The sequence below is a fragment of the Balaenoptera physalus genome (assembly GCF_965194825.1).
Source record: "Balaenoptera physalus genome assembly, chromosome: 1".
Lineage (NCBI taxonomy): Eukaryota > Metazoa > Chordata > Mammalia > Artiodactyla > Balaenopteridae > Balaenoptera > Balaenoptera physalus.
Genome location: NC_138882.1, coordinates 41,608,875 through 41,628,626, shown reverse-complemented (window position 1 = coordinate 41,628,626; position 19,752 = coordinate 41,608,875). Strand labels below are relative to the sequence as shown.

The following is a 19,752-nucleotide window of genomic DNA, read 5'->3' as shown; positions in this document are numbered from 1 at the left end:
AGGGGCAGGGTCTGTCCCAGCTGGGCCTGGAGGCCCTGAGTCACTGCATCCCTCATCTGTGAAGTGGGTGTGAGCATTCCAGCTCTAAATGGAATGTATGACATTGACTTGAGGGTCCTTGCCCCTCTCCAGCCCTGAGAGGGAAACACTCTATAAACAGGGGATTACCTATTGGCCCTGCTGCCTTGAGCCAGATCTCTTGTCCTGCCAAATTGTTGGAATGGTTCAGTGACAAGTGTGTTCTTAGGAAGAAATTTATGATGCCTTTTTCAGAGTGAGTCACCGAATCCCTGTGGTGAGAGGCACGGCGGAAGGGCCTTCTGCAGAGATAGGCTAACTTGCCCTGGGCCTGGCTGCCTCCTCAGGCCCACCTGAGGGTGAGTGCCGTCCAGTGAGGGTGAGGGCAGGGGGGAAAGGGAGACAGCCTCCAGCTGGGGAGAGTGGATGCCTCGCAGTGGATTTGTACGGATCTCAAAGGGCTCCAGAATTCACTTTCTGCCTGCCACCGGATTTCCTAGGGTGCTTCTGAGTCAGGCTGCAGGTCACTCCCCGAGTCCTTTCCAAGGCTTTTGCATAACCCTCCCAGAACCGGGTCAGCCAAAGAATATTTCACAGTTTGGGTGACTCCTCTTCTCTCTGCCTTTGAATCACAAAAGAGGAAGGAGATAAAAACTTAAACTTAAGAGAGAGGAAGATTTAGCTTAGGTGTTGCAGTTCTGTTGGGATTGTTTTTTTCCCCTTAAAAACTATACACTGCCATGTTCATGAGGAAAGCTCCAGCCTTAAAAGTTGACTCTTTTGGTCATAAATGTGACTATGTTAGAAGGACTAGTATGAGAAAATGTCTGTCGAAGAATAGGTGATCTCCTTAGACAGATGCCACTGAAGGTCACCAGACAAGGCCGACCCTCCCCCGTCTGCTCCTGGGTGCAGCGTGGGGATTGCTTTGATGGACCCAAACCCACAGGTTAGGATGGAGCACACACAGGGCTCAGGATGCGTGGTCTGCAGACACTGAAATGCCCATAGCGTGGACACTGTGAAAACCAGCTCACTTCACTGGTGGCCACTTGTCTAGTCATCCACATTTTGCAAACAGCTAAAGTCAGGATGCAAAAGCAGACCGCTGGGCAGCAAAACTTGGAGTCCATAGCGTCGTTCACTGTGAAGCTCACCCCCTCTCCAACAGGAGAGCCCATCTGGCTTTTTCAGGTACTGTTGACTCCTACTTTAATCGTAATTCTAACATGATAAACACTTCTATTTCTCAACCCAAACCACATCAGAAGGATATAAGTTGGAAGGACAGAAGAGCCTCTAGAGCTGAGATGTTCGGTATTTTGAGGGTTAATGACCTCTCTGAGAATCTAAACTGTGAACTCTAGCCCCAGAAAGATGCTTTCACACCCAGTGTGTTCTGTGCAGTACCAGGTGGTTCTTAGCCCCTGAGGCTCAACCATAAAACCCAGGTTAAGAACCTCAGCTGTAGAGACTGGCACACCTGTGAGCTGACCGCTCGGCCTTTGGAGAGCAGACACAATGACTCTGACCCTGCTGCCTGTCCCCCGCCTGATGGAGCAAACGCCGCCATCCCTGACAGGTGGTGGTGTTCCTCACAGTGGCCCTGTCAGAGCCCAGGTGCGTTTGACGCACCCACCTAAGCAAGCAGGGCTGCACGTAAAACACTTGCTGAACGTGTCTGATGTGTCAGGCACTCTTCTAGGTGCTTTAACTGTTTTAATTCATTGAACCCTTGCAACAGCCCTGGAAGTTATTTCTGTAAAACCCTGGACTTAAACTCTTTTTCTCAAATTCCATCTCCAGTGGTTAAATCATTAGAAATGTAATATTTTCCCAGAAAAATCACTTACTGGTACTATTGGACACTTGCTTTGTGTCAAACACTGTGCTAGGTATGGATTTTACATGTGTTAATTCGTTTATTTTACATTTTTACAGATAAGGAAATTGAGGCTCAGAGAGACTAAGTAATGTGCCTAAGGTAATAGGGCTGTAAGTAGTGGAACTGGGATTTGATCCAAGTTTCTCCATTTCTAAACCCTTCGATAGTAGTTATTGTGCTCTACTCCTCTCTCCAGTGTGGGGTTATGGTCTGTATACTCACAACTACCTAGAACGATGGAGGTTTGGTTAGCAAAGTTCTGTAAAGAATGTCCAGGGCAGTTCCTTCAATGGATCCATCGGGGCCCAGCAATAATTTGCCCACTGCTCACCCATGCTGTATGATCTGCCCGTTCAGGACACAGACCCTGGTGGTGTGGGGTGATACAAAGAGCAAGGAAGACTTCCAGTTCAACATGGAGGCTTGATCTCCTGCATTTATTTTCTCTCCCTCTATCATAGAATTTTTTTGGTAAAGATGGCTGCAACAGCTTTTCTTATTCTTGCATACATACCCCTTTACAGTGCAACTTTGCCGCTCTTCCCATCAAGAGAAAAGGCCTTGAATCTGGGTTGACTTGCTTTGACCGATAGAATTCAGTGGAAGTGGTACGGCATGACTTCTAAGGCTCGGCCTCAGGAGACCTTGCAGCTTCTGCCTTGAATCTTTTGGAACATTGCCCTGAGATCATGTCTTGAGGAAGCTAGTCTAGTTTATTGGAAGGTGAGGGGCCAGTGGAGGAGAACCGAGGCATCCCTGTCAACAGGCAGCAGCAGCCACCAGGCTTATGAACCGGCCAGCTTGTGTTTTCCAGCCCAACCAACTGCTAACTGAATGCAGCTGCGTGAGCGAGCCCAGGTGAAACCATCAGAGGAACCACCCCATTGACCCACAGCATAATGAAAAGTAGTAAATTATTGTTGTTACAAGCCACTAAGTTTTGGGGTGATTTGTTATAACGATCATGGATAACTGATACAGCCCTCCTAAATTCTACTTCATTCACCTCTTTCCCCAGATAGTCACTAATAGTGGAATTCCAAAGGCTTTAAGCCAAAAGGGTGAAGAGAAGAGAGGAGACCATTGCAGAGGAAAGACTTCCAAACCCTTTTCAGATGGGCATGTGGGTAGAGGAGCAGTCTCTGAGTGGAGCTGGGAAAGGCACAGTCCACATGTGTACGAGAGAGGAAAATGATAAGAAGTTGAGCAAGGAGCCCCACAGAGTCTGCGAGGGTTGGGTGCTAAGAGGTACCAGGTACCACAGAAGACAGGAGTGAGGCCCAGGGCTCAGAAATGCAAGCACCACCCCCTCCAGGTCTCTTTTTCCATGCGAGAGACCAGAAGCCATTATCTGGAGAGGATGAGTTGGAGATGCTCTGGACTCCAGGACTAGTCACAGCAGAGGGTGACAGTGAGGTAGGAGCTGGAAAACTGGGAGAGTAAAATAAAAAACTAAGTAAATTATGGCCCCTCAGACTCTCTGCCTGCTCCCAGGACACCAGCAGCTAAGTGTCACTTCCCTTCCAGGCAGACAATGGAAGATTCTTCTCCGGATAGATTGAATTCTTCATCACCCCCATCCTCTGGTCCTAGGAAAGGATCTCCACAAAATGTTATTTGAAGTTTCCCAGTAAAACAGCCTTCTAGCCATCTGGTCACCCTACTGTGACGTCTACTAGACTATGGGCTTGCCTTGCTCTTTAATATGGAGGGTGATCAGACATTTGAAACGAAAGAGAGGTCAAAACAAACAGAAAAGAAGGAAACAACATGTAGCAAGCAGAAAAACCTTAAAATAACTTTTTAGAAGAACCTATAAAGTAGTAACCTCAGGAAAATATGACATAAAAATAGAACTCCATGAGAAAGGAACAGAAAAGAAAGAGTTCTTGAAAAATTTAAATATGATAACTAAAGTAAAAAAAAAAAACTCAACAGAAGGTGCCCAACACAGTAAGCAAAAAACCAGTTCACCCCAGAAGCACATCAGTATCAAATTTTAGAACACAAAGGATAAAGAGAACATCACGAAAGCCCCAGAAAGAAAAAAAAACCCCTAACAGACAAAGGAAGGGGAATTAGAAGGGCATGAAACTTCTCTCCAGATACACTGGATAGAACGTAATGGGAAAATGCCCTCAAAATTCTGAAGGAAAATTATTTCAACCAGGATTTTATATTCAGCCAAATGATCAATCAAATGTGACGGGAAAGTAAAGACACTTTCAGACATGCAGGACTCAAAACCTGGGCTCATCATGAAAGAGGAAGCCATGGCATCCAGGAACGGGGGCTCCAGCAAAGGAAAGGGCAGAGGGAAGTCTCAGGACCAAGAGCAAGGAGCCAGCCCAGCCTGAGCAGTGGGACCAGCGCGGGGAAGGGAAGTTTCCGGGCCAAGGGACCCAGGGCAAGGACCGGCAGATCGTACAGCACGGGTGAGCAGTGGGCAAATTATTGCTGGGCCCCGATGGATCCATTGAAGGAACTGGGGGAAATTGTTATATGTAGAAGAAACTAAGAAGTGGGAAAAGGGTGGGGGATTATTTTTGAAAAAATGCATGAGAAAAGGTATTTAGGTGGATATTTTGAAATCTAGAGTAAAAAGCAGAAAAAAAGAAGCTACTGAGTTGGAAGTGGTTGCTTCTGGGGAGCAGGGCAGAGGAGTAGAGAGGGTTGAACTATGGGCCACTGGCTTTCACCATGCCTTTTAGCCCTGTTTGATGTTTAACTATGGGAATAGGTCACTTTAATCAAATAAACATACATTTTTATGCAAAAATAAAGAGCATGGGCTCTAGAGTCCAATTACCTGGGTTCAGATCTCTCTTACTCTCTTACTGATGGCAGGGCCTGGGTTGAGCCACTGGCCTTCCTCAGTTTCCTTATCTACCTTGTAAAACTGAGGTGAGGGTTAAACATAATTTCTGTAAAGGGCCTGGCACAGAATATATGATCAATAAATCATAGCCATTATGATTTTTAAGACTTCTGAGAAATTCCACGGTAGACTGAAAGCAAACTCCACTGCCCCATGTTTGGGAGGAGCTGAGAAAACCTGGATAAATGTCACCTTTGCATTTGCCAGTAAGTTCTCCAGCTGTTGTAAAGCTGCAGCCATTCTGCGGGCTCCCACCCCATCCCCTCACTCTCTTGGTCATTAGGGACGTCACAGTCACCTTCCAGAGTGGTTTAGGAGAAGCTGGGCATGCGGCAGAGAGTGGTTTTTCACATAAAGGCCCAATTCACTCCCAGGGGCTGCTTGCAGGTTTTCCTTCTGAAGCAGTTGTCCCACACAGCAAGTTGCCTCCATGGGAGGGATCAAAAAGCAGCTCCAGGTAGGGTCGTTCGTGCAGGGCAGGCAGAAGGCAGCTCGAGGCTCTCAGTTAGGGGCGGGGAGCACGTGGGCATCAGGCAGAAAAGTCCAGTCTCTGAACTGCCAGGGTCCTGGGCTCAGAGCCACCACAGTGATCTGGTGCCCCACCCAACTAAGGGGGCCTCCAAGGAGGGCCTGGGGCTGCGTTTGCTGACCCCCTGGCCTAAATATATACACATACATATTTAAACAAACATATTGAATGGGGAGAAGTCTGGAGAGAGAGAGGTACCCTAAGATGTTAACCAGCATTCTCTCTAAATGGTGGCATTTGAAGTGATTTTCATTTCTTCTTACTCATCTGTATGTTTCAATTTTGGTAAAATGATCATACATTCCCTTTGTAGTTTTAATTAATAATAATGACAATAAAGAACAAGGTGATGAATCCCTGAAAAGGGAGTGGGTACATGAGGAGGGAAAGTTCTGTGGCCCCTAAAACACACGAATGACCTTCAGCCTGAGAGACTTGGTAACAGCAGGGAAAACACCAGTCCCCTGCCAGCCAGTGTTCCAAGAATTCAGACACCCCCGCTTTGGGAGGGGTGCAAATGGGTGGTGGCGGGGCAGAAGGACAGAAAACAGCTAAAGCCTCAATAACCCTTAATGCCCGCAAGGTGCTGCTCTGCGCTCGAACTCACTTAATCCTCACAGTGACCTCTTGAGGTAGGGTCACTTGTCATCCAGCCTTAGTTTTTCCTTTTCTCCTTCACAGGTCCAGCCAGATAAGAGTGATTTGCTGTCTCCATACATGACCCTTAGTTTCCACTTCCTTGGAATTTTGTCTCCATGCCTTTGTTCAAGCTCTTTCCTCTTCCTAAACACTTCCTCTTCTGTTTTCATGTGCATAATCTCTCTCTGAGAGGGAGAGCAAGGCAGGATACTAACTCTTTCCTCAAGTAACCTCCGTCCCCTCTGAATTCTTAGAATCCTCACTTGGTAACACCATTCTGCCGGCTTCATAATTAGTGCTGCAAGTTATGTTATAGTACATCAGCCTGGGTGCTCGGAAGAGGCATACAGGGTGGGGCAAGACGTGGTCCTGGCCCTGAGGGGCTTTCTGCCAGCCTAGGGAGAAGACACAAACACAGCCAAGTACCTGCGATAGAGAAAGGCCTTTAGACTAAGTGCTAGGGAGAGGAAGAGGGCCTGGATTCTGCAGGGAGGCCTCCCAGAGGAGGTCAAGTGAACCAAAGGGGCCTTGAAAGGTGCCTGGGATTCCAGCAGGTGGAGCGGGAGAGGGAGGGCCCCCAGCGGGGGAGGCAGGAGGGGTGATGCTTGCTGTAGTTTAGGGCGCGTGAACTGGTAAACCCCGAAGGGCAGGATTCCCGCCGGCTCATCTTTGCCTCCCCAGAACGGTTCCTGGCCACAGGACACGTCTCTCCTGGCCCATGGTGAGTGTCACAGGGCCAACCACGGTGAGCATCAGAGACACCAGGCTGATGCTGTGCCCTGGGAAGAGCCTCCCCAGCAGCTCACCAGGTAGTGCCCGTAGTGTGTAGGCAGCGAATATCTATAAATGAGCGGTGGGCAGCCCATGAAAGGACTCCTGGGCCTACTCTCAACTGTCAGGGCCCTCTGTGAGCTGCAGCAAGGCACTTCTCCTCTCCGGTCCTTGGTTTCCCCAGCCGTCAGGTGAGATGACCTTGAAGGTACAGGGACTCCTACGGCAAGCGGATGAAGCCCATCGGCCATGGAGCCAGCACGCCTGGGCACAAATCTCCAGCTTCCTGAGTGACATCAGTAAGTAAATCTCTCTAAGCCTCAGTTTCCTCCTTTGTAAAAGGGAACAATAATACTGCAAAACCTAATCAGAACATCATACGTAGGATCCCAAGAATTCAACTGCACAAAACTTGGAGTCTCATTACGGTGAAGATTAAGAAAAGATGGGGCACTTGGAGCTAATCGCATGTGTCTATTCAATTATTATGAGGTGTTATAGTAGGATTCTTGTGGATTAAATGTATATATGTATATACAATATATGAAAATGTGTTAATATATATAAAATGCTTCACACAGTCCATGTGCAATGGAAGTGACTAGCAGTAGTAAAACAAGAGCTCCCCAGCTGGCTAAGTGCGGGCTGCCTGAGAGAGGAATAGTGGGCTGGCTGGGAGCACGTCAGGGTCAGACTCCGGCAGGGCTGCTGAGCCTGCACTCCCTGAGGCCAGGAATCCTGATAGCCCAGCTGCTTCCAGGGCTGGTTCCGCTCTTCCCAAGGTTAGATCCTAGAAATCCTGGGGAAAACTCTGACTGGGACATTACCTCTGGGCAGGCAAGAAATGTTTTTCAAGTTCCCATGAGATAACTGGAGGACAGAGATGTCAATTAGAAACCACTCTCCCCTTTTTTGTTAAAAATACTCAGAATCGTGTGCGTTGTTAGTATCCCAAGCACTTATTCCCCTGTTAGCATCTATCACAAGGGAGAAGTTAAGCTCTTTTTCCACAGAAGGAAAGCAGTGTCAGAATAAAGCCAGCTCCTACCTCTCCAGCCCTGGCCCTGGCCGTCCCCCCTCCCTGGGCGGGGACTGCAGAAGGCTTGCTGGTGGGGGCAGGGCTGCCAGCCTCCCCACTCCCCACCCCTCACCGTGCCCAGCTACCTCAGGCCATCTGCAGATGCCCCCATGCCAGGGGCAGCTCAAGTAGGAGCCTGGATCCCACATGCATCCTGGACAAGAGCTAGGAAAGGGTTTCCTGCTGCGATCTGGGCACAGCTCCATTCTGCATCTTATAAGCACAGGTATCAGAGTGGGAGAGGACCCTGGCGAGCCTCCCCTTTTACTAAATGAGCTAAAGCCTAGAGAGAGGTTGTCCATGCCTCCCTGGCTCTCTGTCCCCTTTGCTGGTTCCTTCTCACCTCCCAATCTCTAAATGTTGGTGTCCCCCGGAGCTCAGAGCTTGGATCCTCCCACACCAGCTCACAGACCTCACCCAGGCCTGCAGCTTTATGTACCATATATATGTGCCTGCTGGCAACTCTCAAATGTACATCTCCATTCCAGACTCTATTCTGACCTCAAGACTCATACATTCAACTACCCACTCAGCTTCTCCACTGGGATGTCTAATAGGCATCTCGCTCCTCATGGGTCCAAAACTGACTTCCTGATCTTTTCTCCTCCCATAGTCTTCTCCGTTTGAGTTCATGACAGCTCCATCATTGCTCAAGCCAAAAACCTTGGAGTCACTCTTGGCTTCTGTTTCTCTCATACTCACGCCCAATCCATCAGCAAACCCTTCCACATACATATAGATTCTGATCACTTCTCCCCATCTCTCCCTCACCCTGCTCCAAGCCACCATCAGTCCTGCCTTGTTTTCAGTAGTCTCCTTAATGGTCTCCCTGCCTCCACCCTTGTGTCCTGTAGTCTGTTGTGAACTATCCCAGGGGGCAGACTATCCTGTGAAGATAGAGGTCAGCTGAGGTCGCCCCTCAGCACATTGCCCTCCAGGGGTGCCCCATCCCATCCAGAGCAGTGGTCCATCTTATCTTTCCATCTGCGCTCATAGGGTTCACTGCCCGCTCGCTCCACTCCAGCCCCAGTGGCCTCAAACCCACCAGGCGCTCTCCCACCTGAGGCCTTGGTGTGTGCAGCTCCTCTGCTTGAGACTCTTCCCCCAGGTTTCCGCGTGCTCACTGCCTCCCGTCCTGGGTACAGCCTCGTTCCTGTCTGTATGCAAATGCCACCTTTTCGGTGAGGTCTTCCCCAGCCTGCTTAGTTACAATTGCACCCCCTCCAATTTCTGTCCCCACTTTTTACTTTCTTTTTCTCCATGACGCTTATCACTGTCAAACATACTATAAACTTTATTTATTTTGTTTATTATGTATCTCCTCTAATGGGAATGTAAGTCCCCTGAGGTTAGAGATTTTTATCAGATACACAGTAAGTGCTCAACAAATATTTGTTAACTGAGTGAATGAACAGGAATCAGTGGTTCTGGTGCGTCTGCATCAGCTTTTCCCATGAGGACCATTGCACTTAGCCAATGAATGGAAGAGCAAGAAAACACCTAGATCATCAAGTTCAATACCTTCTTCACTTGAGGGACACTGAGATTTAGCAAGGAGGAGGATATCCCAACACATCACAGCACGTTGACTTTAGAGCTGGGGCTGGGAATGGATCCTCCTGTCTCCCAAACAGAGCCTGTCCTCTGGTCCCCCTGCCACCCACGGAGGTCACTCCATTCTGACAGCAATTTCCAGTCTCCTGAGCTATAAAATTAGAACAAGGAACCTACAGAAAACAAAGAAATGAAGTATGGGGCAGGGGTATTTTTAGGCTCGCTGGTTTCTAAGTGCATACATATATAGAAAGGTCTATACACATGGCTATATATAGGTATTAAATCAGGAAGTAAGTTGAGTGGTGGGTTAGCTTTTCTGGGGGTGGCTGAGTGAGGCTGCTGCAACACGGACAGTTTTGAGCCAGAGCAGCTGATTCCAAGGGAACTGGCCCTGCTGAGTCATCTGGAAGCCGCATACCTCACACTGAGTGTTCAGAAAGAGTCTGAGGAGTTAGAGCCTTCTTTTTCTTCTCCTCAATCAGCCAGAAGAACCAGTGAAACTCCAAGGCCCACCCAGCATCTTATGGTCAAAATCTCCCCAGTGCTGGCTTGCCGTCTTTGGGGGCAAATGGGGATTCTGAAGGGGGAGTCTGAGCAGTAACCTGGGGCCTCTGTGTCCCCAGCTGACCAGAGACACCTCCTGGGCTCTGGTCCCTTTGTCCACCAGGAACTTTCCAAGACTTCAGACCAGGCCTAAAAGATGAGACCTGGATTAGCATAACGCACTTCCTAATGGTCAGACATTCTGTTTATCATGTAGGGATCTCATTTTATATAACAATTTACTAGGGAGGTACTTTTTAAATTGTCTCCATTTTATAGTTGGAGAAACTGAGGCACAGTGTGGGTAAGTGATGTACCCAGGTCTCTCAGCTTAAGTGGCAGACCCAAGCGGTCTAGCTCTACAGCCCATGCCCTTAGCCATCAGGCTATGCTGCACTGGCAAGAGGGCAGGAAACCTGGGTATGTGTAGAGCATTTCTGGGGCTCAGAGATTCATGGCTGCATCCAGGTTTTGATGCTGCCGATCTTTGACTGGACTTTGAGCTAAGCGATGAACGTGTAGCAAGCACATTGGTTGCTTGTGGAAAGTGAATGGGGGCAGGCCTGTTCCTCTCACCTGGGGCAATCCAAGGGAAGTATCCGGATTCATGCGGTAGAAATAGGAGCTAGTGTCCCTCTGCAAGGCAGGAAAAGGACCAAGCGCTAAAGCTGGGGCAGATCCCTGCCCTCACGTAGCTTATGTTGTAGTTGCGGGACACGGACGATGACCACAAACAAATAAATGAGATAGTTAAGATGGTTATAAAAGCCCTAAACAAAATAAAACAAGGTAATGGAATGGTTATGGGTTCAGCTGTGTTCCCCCAAAAGTTATGTGTTGAAGTCCTAAGCCCCAGAATATGACTTTATTTGGAGACAGGGTCTTTACTGAGGTAACTGATTTAAACTGAGATCATTAGGGTGGGCTCTAATCCAACATGACTGGTATCCTTATAAATAGGGAAAATGTAGAGACAGGTACCCAGGGAGAACACCATGTGAAGATGAAGAGGGATCAGAGTGATGCAGCTACAAGCCAAGAGCACCAAAGATTGCCACATGCCACTAGAAGCTAGGAAAGAGGCATGGAACAAGTTCTCCCCACAGCCCTCAGAAGGAACCAACCCTGCCGACCCCGTGATCTTGGAAACTTCTAGCCTCCAGAACTGTGAGACAATAAACCTCTGTTGTTTAAGCTACCAGTCTGTGGTGCTCTGTTATGGAAGCCCTAACAAGCTAACACACAGACAAAGAGTGTCTGGGGGAGAAGAGGATTAATTTAGCTAACAGATTGGGTTAGGTCTATCTGAGGAGGTGACAACTGGGCTGAAGCCTGAATATTGACAAGGAGACGCTCATGTGAAGATACACACCCCAGACATGGAAACTAACTTGGCATATCTATGTGAGAGACGGAAGGCCCATGTGGCTGGACCAGGGTGGGTGAGGGCAGAGAGGTTCAAGGAGAGGGAAGATAGGATAGAACCTTCATGGAACGTGCTGGGAATTGGGATTTTACACTAATTGCAATGGGAAACCACTGGAGGGAGTGACGTGAGACCCAACTTTCCCGTTTCAAAGATCCCTCTGGCTGCTCGGTGGAAAAGAAATTTGAGGATCTGGTAAGGGGAGACCAGTTAGGAGTGTGAGGTTCACGTTCAGATGAGAAATGAGTACCCTTGACTTAGGGCACCGGCAGAGGATGGGGGAGAAGTGGTCTGGCTGGTGATAAACTCTGGAGAACCCCAATAGGACTTGCTGGTCCTGGGATGAGAGAAAAAGAAAGGTACCTACGACGACCCCTAGGACCTTGGGTTAAGCAGCTGAAAGAGCAGCGGTGCTTCTTACGCTGGGAGTGGATAGAGTAGGGAATTTCTTGGAGAGAAACAGCCAGTCAGCTCCCACCCGAATAAGATTTATAAACTGAGGCCAGAACAAAGATTAATGCGACATAGTCCCTGTCTTAGAACTCGGAGCCTGAAGGAGGCAGACACATAAACGAATAATACCGACACACCGTGTGAAGTAGCTGGCTACACTCAGCTACAGGAGTGACTCTGGGGAAGTCGGACAAAAGAGGAAAAGGTTTCTGTTTTACTTTTTGAAAATAATTTCGGACTTACATAAATGTTGCAAAAACAGTACAAAGAATTCCCAAATACCCTTCACCTGGTTTCCCCAAATGTTAACATCCTACAAATTTACAGTACAGTCATCAAAACCAGGAAATTAGCATTAGCTACAAACCTCATTCAGATTTCATCGAGTTCCCCATTAATGTTCTGCATCTTATCCAGGAGCCAAACCAGGATCACCTATAGCACTTAGTTATCGTGTTTCTGTAGTCTCTCTGGCCTGGGACAGCACCTTCATCTACTCGTTCATGGCCTTCATACATTTGAAGAGTACTAGCCAGTTATTTTGTAGAATGTACCTCAATTTGGGTTTGTCTGGTGTTTCCTCGGGTTGTGCATTTTGACAAGAACACCACAGAAGTGATGCTGTGCCCTTCTCAGTGCATCATGTCAGGTGGCACATGAGGCCGATATGTTGTGGTACTCGTTATGTTGACTGTGATCGCCCGAGTAAGGTGGGGTCTGCCAGGTTTTCCACTGTAAAGGTACTCTTTTCCCCTTTGCTACTAATAGGCATCTCGTAGGGAACTACTTTGAGATGATGTAAGCATCCTGTTTCTCATCTTATTTTTACCCACAAATGTTTGTTTCCGTTGATGAGTCTTGCTTAAAACAATCACAACCGTGGGTGTCTGCCAAATGGTGGTTTTCTGTTTCCTTCACACCTTTCTAATGTTCATCAATTGAAATTTTGCTGTAAGAAAGGCTTTTCCCTTTTCCCTTACTTGTTTATTCAAACATTTATATCAGTATAGACGCATTATTTCGTATTTTTCTCTTGTTCTATAAGTTATAATCTGTTGTGATCTTTTTTTTTTTTTTTTTTTTTTTTTTTTTTGCTCAAATTATCTCAAATTTGGCCATCGGGAGCTCCTTCAAGTTGGCTTCTGTGTTCAACAGGAAAGTTTTGAGCAAAACTTATGACAAAGTTATGACAGTGAGGCATAGGGACTTGTAAGGAGAAGGGAGAGGAGAGGCTTCCGGGCCTGGAGGGCAACCATGGGCTCTACACCCAGTGCTCTCTGAGGATGCTTGCCAGCCTCTGGGCTGGCTACTCCTGACCGTGAGGGCCAGGAAGATGCAGCCACGTGCCTTGCTCAGGTAGCGAGACCTCCACCGAAGGTGCCCCACCTCTAGCACGACTTTCCCAGGGACCAACCAGCAGGCTGCAGCTGCTACTGCACTTGGGCTGTTAATGCATCTGCCTGGCTTTGCCCAAGAGGGGCCCTCCACCATGTGCACTGACACCTCCACCTCCAGCCACCTGCTGCCTGCTGCTGCCCCGCCAGGCCTGCCATCACCCAGGGGCGTGGGGTCCCCACTGCTCAGCCCCTAGCTGACTGAAGCGTGTTCCTGTGACCTCCTTGCCTGAAGGGGTTGTATCCGGGGAGGTGGCGAGGCTCTCAGAGCTATGGAGTGACAAAACCACTTGGCCTGGAGACCGTCTAGGTGAGACTGGCTATCGTTTTGACTGGCTAGCTGTCGTTTTTTCAATCCAGGGCCTCTGTGAAGTCTTGAGGGGATGCCCAATAGGTAAAGTAGGTTGGAGCGGGCGAAGGGGCGAGGGAGTGGCAGTTGGATGACCATCAGTCTGGTCCAGGCCCCTGTTGACAGGGATGGAGCTGAACCCCAAAGGGAAAATGGCTTATCTAAGGTCACAGGGACAGTTGGTGGCTAGGCAGGACCAGGACTCAGTGTCCAGAATCCTTGTGTCCTCCTCACCATTGCACATTCCCAATCTGCTCTGCTTCTTGTTTATCAATGACTGATGAGGCCGTAGTCTGTGTTTCCTTGTCCATTTCCCTTGTTCCCATGGCAGGCGGAGAGACGGAGGCCAGTCTTCCGGCCCCGTCTGAGGCAGGGCCTCTAGGCACATGAGCAGCACTGACCCTTCACCCCCAGGGAAGGGGAGCTGTCCCGGGTCATTTAGCAAATCAAGGCTGAACTCACCTTGTAATCTCTCCTGGCTGGAGGCCCATGACCTCACCCAGACCCATCACTGAAGGGCTAGAATCTGGCCACCTTTTCTTCCTTCTCTCCCTTCTCTTCCTTCAGTTCAGAATGGGAAGCCTCCCTTTTTTCCTCTTTTAAATTTCATATTAAGCTTTAAGATAGGGTAAGCATTCACATGACTCAAAATTCAAAAATTACAAAAGTTACACTGTAAGAAGTCTCCTTTCCAATTCTGTCTTTTGGACTTCCCCTCCCAGGGGCAGTCACTGTGGTTCATAGGGTTGCTGTGAATTAATCCACAGAAAGCACTTAGAACCGTGCCGGGCACATGTTACACACACAGTGCGTGCCGCATCATTGTTTTTATTTTTAAACTCAATCATAGCTTTATCTCCCACACTCAGCACCCAAGTTTCACCTCCTCAGGCCCCCAACACTGTAGCCCTACTAGACTGTGACCATTTTGAACTCAGCCCAGGCCTGGTGACCTTTCTGCATCTTGTTCCTGCTGCTCCTTCAGGCTGGGCAAGCCCTCCCCGCCCTGCCCCCTGCTGAAATGCCGCCTATTCTCCAAAGCCCAGCTCAGATGCACCTTCCTTTCAAGGCCTCAGTCTCCTCCTCCTTTGTATTTCCCCATCCTTCTTGACTTCTATGATTGACTTTCCACAACCTCCTGCATTCATGTGAGAATCATATATGCTTTTGCCATTCCCCAGCTCGACTGTCAACTCCCTGAGGGCAAGGCCGGGATCTTTTTCATCTCTGAGTTCCCTGCAGCACTTAGCACAGAAACTTCCATGTGGGACGTGAATAAATGCCTTTAAATTTAACTGCAAATTTGAACTCATTGGGGATGCAGAATGTGGACATGTGAAGAAATACTTATGCTGCTCAAGGTAGGACTCATTACTTCTCCATGGTCTAGAAGCCATCCTTTTATTTTTTTATAAATTTATTTATTTATTTTTATTTTTGGCTGCGTTGGGTCTTTGTTGCTGCGCACGGGCTTTCTCTAGTTGCGGTGAGCAGGGGCTACTTTTCGTTGTGATACGCGAGCTTTTCATTGCGGTGGCTTCTCTTGTTGCAGAGCACAGGCTCTAGGCACGCGGGCTTCAGTAGTTGTGGCTCACACGCTCTAGAGTGCAGGCTCAGTAGTCGTGGCGCACGGGCTTAGTTGCTATGCAGCATGTGGGATCTTCCCAGACCAGGGCTTGAACCCGTGTCCCCTGCATTGGCAGGCGGATTCTTAATCACTCCGCCACCAGGGAAGTCCCTAGAGGCCATACTCTTATAATCAGAATGCACCAAGTTTTTCCCAGACCTCACAAGTGGGTTGGAGACCTGCTTTCTTCTGCTCACTCATTCCCTGTCATTCTGCATTTAACAAATCCTACAGTCCTGCAAACAATGTTTGCTTTGCAATAGCATCCAACTGTCTTTCATTCCTCCCATAAGATAAGGAGCAGGTGACAGAGAACCAACTTTAGTGCAGGACCTCATTAGCTTTGGGGCACAGACACCCTACATGAGTCAGAAACTTTCTACTCCTCACATAATGTGACTCCAAAAAGTCTAGATTGTTAGGCTACTTTGCTTATAACCAAAATCTTCCTGAATATACTCGTGACCATATGTGTGACTGGAGCTCAGAGAAGAGGGCAAGGTCACCAACCTACATATCCATAAGGACTATGTTGGGTTACATATAATAGAAATCCTAAATAACTAGTTTCTTCTTCCCTCATGTAACATAAATCCTGACGTCTGGTGGACCACACCCTCCATGGCAAAGATTTCCTCTACTCTTCTGCTCTGCCATACTTAGGATGTGACTTCCGTCTTCAGGTTGCCATATGGTCATAACATGGCCACTGTGCCTCCAGACATCACATTTGCATTCCAGACAAGGAAAAGGAGAAAGACGGTAAGGGGCAAAAGGGCACACTTGAGTCAGCCTCCTTTAAAGAGCTTTCTCAGAGCCTCTCCCAGCAACTTCTATTTACATCTCACTGGCCATACCTGTGACCCATGCACACCCTAATTGCAAAGGAGCCTGGGAAATGTAGTTTCTTAGCTGGGCATATTACTCCCCCAAATAAACTTGGGGTTTTGTTAGTAATGAAAAAAGGGGGAGTAGGGATGGGGTTGGTAGTTAACTGTCTCTGCCACAATTGGGACAGTTAAGGAAGACTTCATGGAAGAAATGGGCCACAGTAGGATGAGATAAGAACTTACCACATGCCAGGCACTTTATTAAAACAGGTTGGGGAGGGGAAGCTTCTGTTATCTTCACATGCCAGGGAGCAGTTCCAGTTTCCGTTTTAGAGATAAGGAAAATGAAAGCTAAAGCTATTCAATAATTCACTCAGGGTCATGTAAATGGCAGTCTAGATTCAAATTCCAGAATCTGCCAGGCTCCCTTGTCCCTGCCAGGCTCACTTGTCACCTGCCAGACTCAGTACATATGTGAGAGGAAGGAAAGAAGAGGGTTCAGAGATGGGGAGGCTCTCTGTGTGTTTCCAGAACAGAACTCTGACAGGGTCAGAAGGAAAAGGGAATGGAGAGGCCCAGATTGTTCCAAGTGGGTGTTTTCAACTGTAGGGATATCTTACTTACTTATGGGCTAATTGCCAGCAGAATTTAATCTGTTTTACGCTTAGCATTAGCATGAAATAAAAGTCAAAAATCAAATGGAAAACTGAGGAGATGTGTGGGGGATGAGAGCACCTTTTGTTGGGGACCCCAGAGACAGGGAAAGGGAGAGGGTGGGAGGCCCACCCCAGGCTGGAGGGCGAGTGGGGCAGGGGGTCTCTGCTCGCGCCAAGTCCCTCCTGCTCTGGGCAGCAGCCAGCAGTCTGCCACCTGCCAAGAGCTGGGGAGGCCTGACCGGTGAGGAGCGTGCCGGGCTGCTCTGAGTCCCGGGAACATTCCTGCCTCGGGCTGGCAGACTGCGCCCTGAGCGAAGGGGTCAGATGCATCTCTGCCCCTTAGGAGCTGGGTGACCTGAAGCAGGTTACTTCTCTGACTCTCACCCTCTGCATCTGAGAACTGAAATAATCCTACCTTGCAGGACTTTAGGGAGAAAAAGCAAGGTGTACATAGCCTGGCAAGTGCTTAGAGAACAGAACCCGCTAATTTCGTTAACATAATTATTATTATTGCTTTTGTCATTGTTGCTGTCTAGTAGATGATGGCACCATTGACTAAAACCTGGAATATAGAAAGAGGAACGGGCTGGTGAGGGTAGCAGGGGAGGCTGAAGATAATCAGTTACAGTATTGCCCTTTCAAAGAGAAGATGGATCCTGTCCCTGGCCTCGATTAGTTAATGCATTGAAGGGTTAAAAACAGGAAACAGAAAAAAACCGTATTCCAACACTGTATAAATTTATCAGTAAACCGTCTGATAAGCCCCCGTGATGTGCTCAGTATGGTTCTAAGCTCTCTGACAAATATATAAAAAGTAGAGTAAAAACTCAGCTAATCCAACCACTGGGAAATTGTGGCAGGTGAATTTTCTGGACACCTGAAAATTTACCAGTCCCACACACTTTAGGCACTTTTTTCTTAATGTTAAAAATCGTGGATGGAAATATTTTTTAAGCGCACTATTCTCATCCCTGGCTTCCTAGTGACTATCAAATACATCGTCATTGAGAACAACATGGGCTCTGCTGTCCTGTGATACGGTGATGGCCCTGGAGGCTGTGGGGTGAGGGTGGCTGTTTGCTTCTACCCTTATGGTCCCTGCGCACTATTTTGTTTTTATATTTGCTTTTATAGTTTTTCTAGGTATTCTCTCACTGTCAGGCTTTTGTGTGTTAATTTTCCCTTCTCTTTTTGAGCCTCCCTTCTAGTGCTTTCACTTTATTGCTTCTGATGTGCTCTAGGTTTGGAGACCAGACATAAATGCTTCATCTTTTATAGCCCATGTCAGCCCAAAAAGGAATTAAGGGAACTATTACAGTTTATCAAGTACCTACTATGTGCTGAGCATTTACCAGCTGTTTTGCAGCCATTATTTCATTTTTTTACCACAGCCCCGTGAGTTGGAAATTTTTATCTCCAGTTTTTAGATGTGTAGACTGGGGCTCAGAGAGTTTAAGCGCTTTGCCCAAGGTCACACAGCTGCTGGTGAGTGGCCTGGCTAGAATTCAGATGCCGTGGGTCTGGTACAGGGACCATCCATGCTTTTCTTGCTGTGCTTCACTGCTTTGGGTCTGTGGTAAATCACATGCTGTTCGCTGTCGCTTGTTACTGTGTTGGGTTGTGATAGCGTTATCTTCCTAAATATTATAGAACATAAGCCCCTTGAGGGCAGTGACCTGGCTGCCCACTTACATACTGCCCACACCATTGCCTAGTGCCAGGATCCAGGTGGTGAACAGCTGCTTTACAAAGAGTGGGAGCCTGGAAGAATGGGGGCAAGAGAATGGAGTGGGCCGTTGCCCCTTGGCACCCAGCACCTCATACCTCCCTGCTACCTAAAACCTTCAACTTGCCCCAGGTATTTGCTCAGCATTTGCTGAGCCCAAATCTTCCCTTAGCTTGAATCAGCAGCTGCGGAAGCAGCCCACGTGGGCTACTCTGGGCTGGGAAGGAGGAGTGGCTGCCCAGGCTGCCGGCCTCCCACTGGGGACCGACCAACATGGAAGCCAAGCCCAGATGAGACACTGCAGTGAGGTAGCAGCCCAGTGGGGAAGTCTGGTGTTGGGTCCGGGACTTTCACTAAGAAATTCTAGAGCAGGTGCCTCTGAGGAAACTCCTACAGAACTTCTTTCCTGAAAGGAGAGTGACTGGAATTCCAGTGGATCCAACTTTCCAGCCCAAGCAAACAGCAGACCAGCATCCCAGCAGGGCCTGATTTTGCTAAGTAATGCTGGCTCTGAGTCTTCGCTTCTGTGACTCAAACTTTGAGGCGAGAAACTGCCCCATCACATGACTTACGGATTTCGCCCTGACAGGACAGTTTCTGTTTGTGTTTTGGTTCTCTGTCAGACACTTTGAGCTCAGAGGGGAACCCCTCCCTCCGTGTGACCCGGGCACACGGGCCGTGTCACGTGACCACAGTTGCCTGCAAGCCAAGCATTTCTCTGGGTGACATCATGCCCTTGCTGATTGCCCAGGTGTTTCAGGGCCTCCCGGGGCTGACACGGAATTTGCATCACTTCTGATACTTGGCTCTTGATTTGTTTGTCTTTGGTTAATAGCAAATCTGGATTGGGGTCGAGGGAAGTCGTTGAGACAACCAGACAGCAAACACGTCCCACAGAAGCTTGGCGGGACTTGGACTTGCGGCTCCTGCCCCTCCTCAACCCCAGGAGCCATCACAGGTCTTCTGGGCTCAGGCCTGAGGCAGAGAGATTGCTGGTTCAGACTCTCTAGCACCATCCCGGGGCTTACTTCAGATTTGGGACCTCTCTGGACCAGCCTCAAAGGCCCAGAACCAGGTGTTGCTGAGACTTATGCTTTTACGTGGCTCTCACTTCCCCCCTCTTCAGTGGGGCCAGCGCCAGAGGACCCTGGATTTCTCTCCCTCCTTCTGCTCTGGCCATTTGCCTGGAGTCAGAGCTCAGCCTTCCCACCCTCCCACTAACCTTGGGTCCATGGGCAATCACTTCACAGACCCATGGAGGGCCAGGACTGAGGGACTCTGCAGAGACCCCCACCCCCACCCCCATTACTTTATGGGGAAGGAAACCCAGGCTGGAGGGTTTCTTAATCCAGTTTTCTCACCCACCAATTTCCAGCAACCTTCGCCTCTCTGG

General features: G+C 48.5%; 1 protein-coding gene across 10 annotated transcripts in view; it reads left to right on the top strand.

Moving 5' to 3' along the window:
• The window catches only part of LOC309665534 (uncharacterized protein), a 107,694-nt gene that overhangs the window by 65,155 nt on the left and 22,787 nt on the right, over positions 1-19,752 (top strand). For 3 of the 10 annotated variants that reach the window (XM_082472178.1, XM_082472174.1, XM_082472175.1), the window contains exon 4: positions 6,905-7,019. The exons of 5 other annotated variants lie outside the window; for them this stretch is intronic. In XM_082472178.1, the coding sequence (XP_082328304.1) occupies positions 6,905-7,019 (115 nt within the window). Of the gene's footprint in view, positions 1-2,921; positions 4,339-6,848; positions 7,020-19,752 lie in introns of all 10 variants that reach the window. 2 more of the 10 variants (XR_014266481.1, XM_082472176.1) reach the window with 2 other exon arrangements.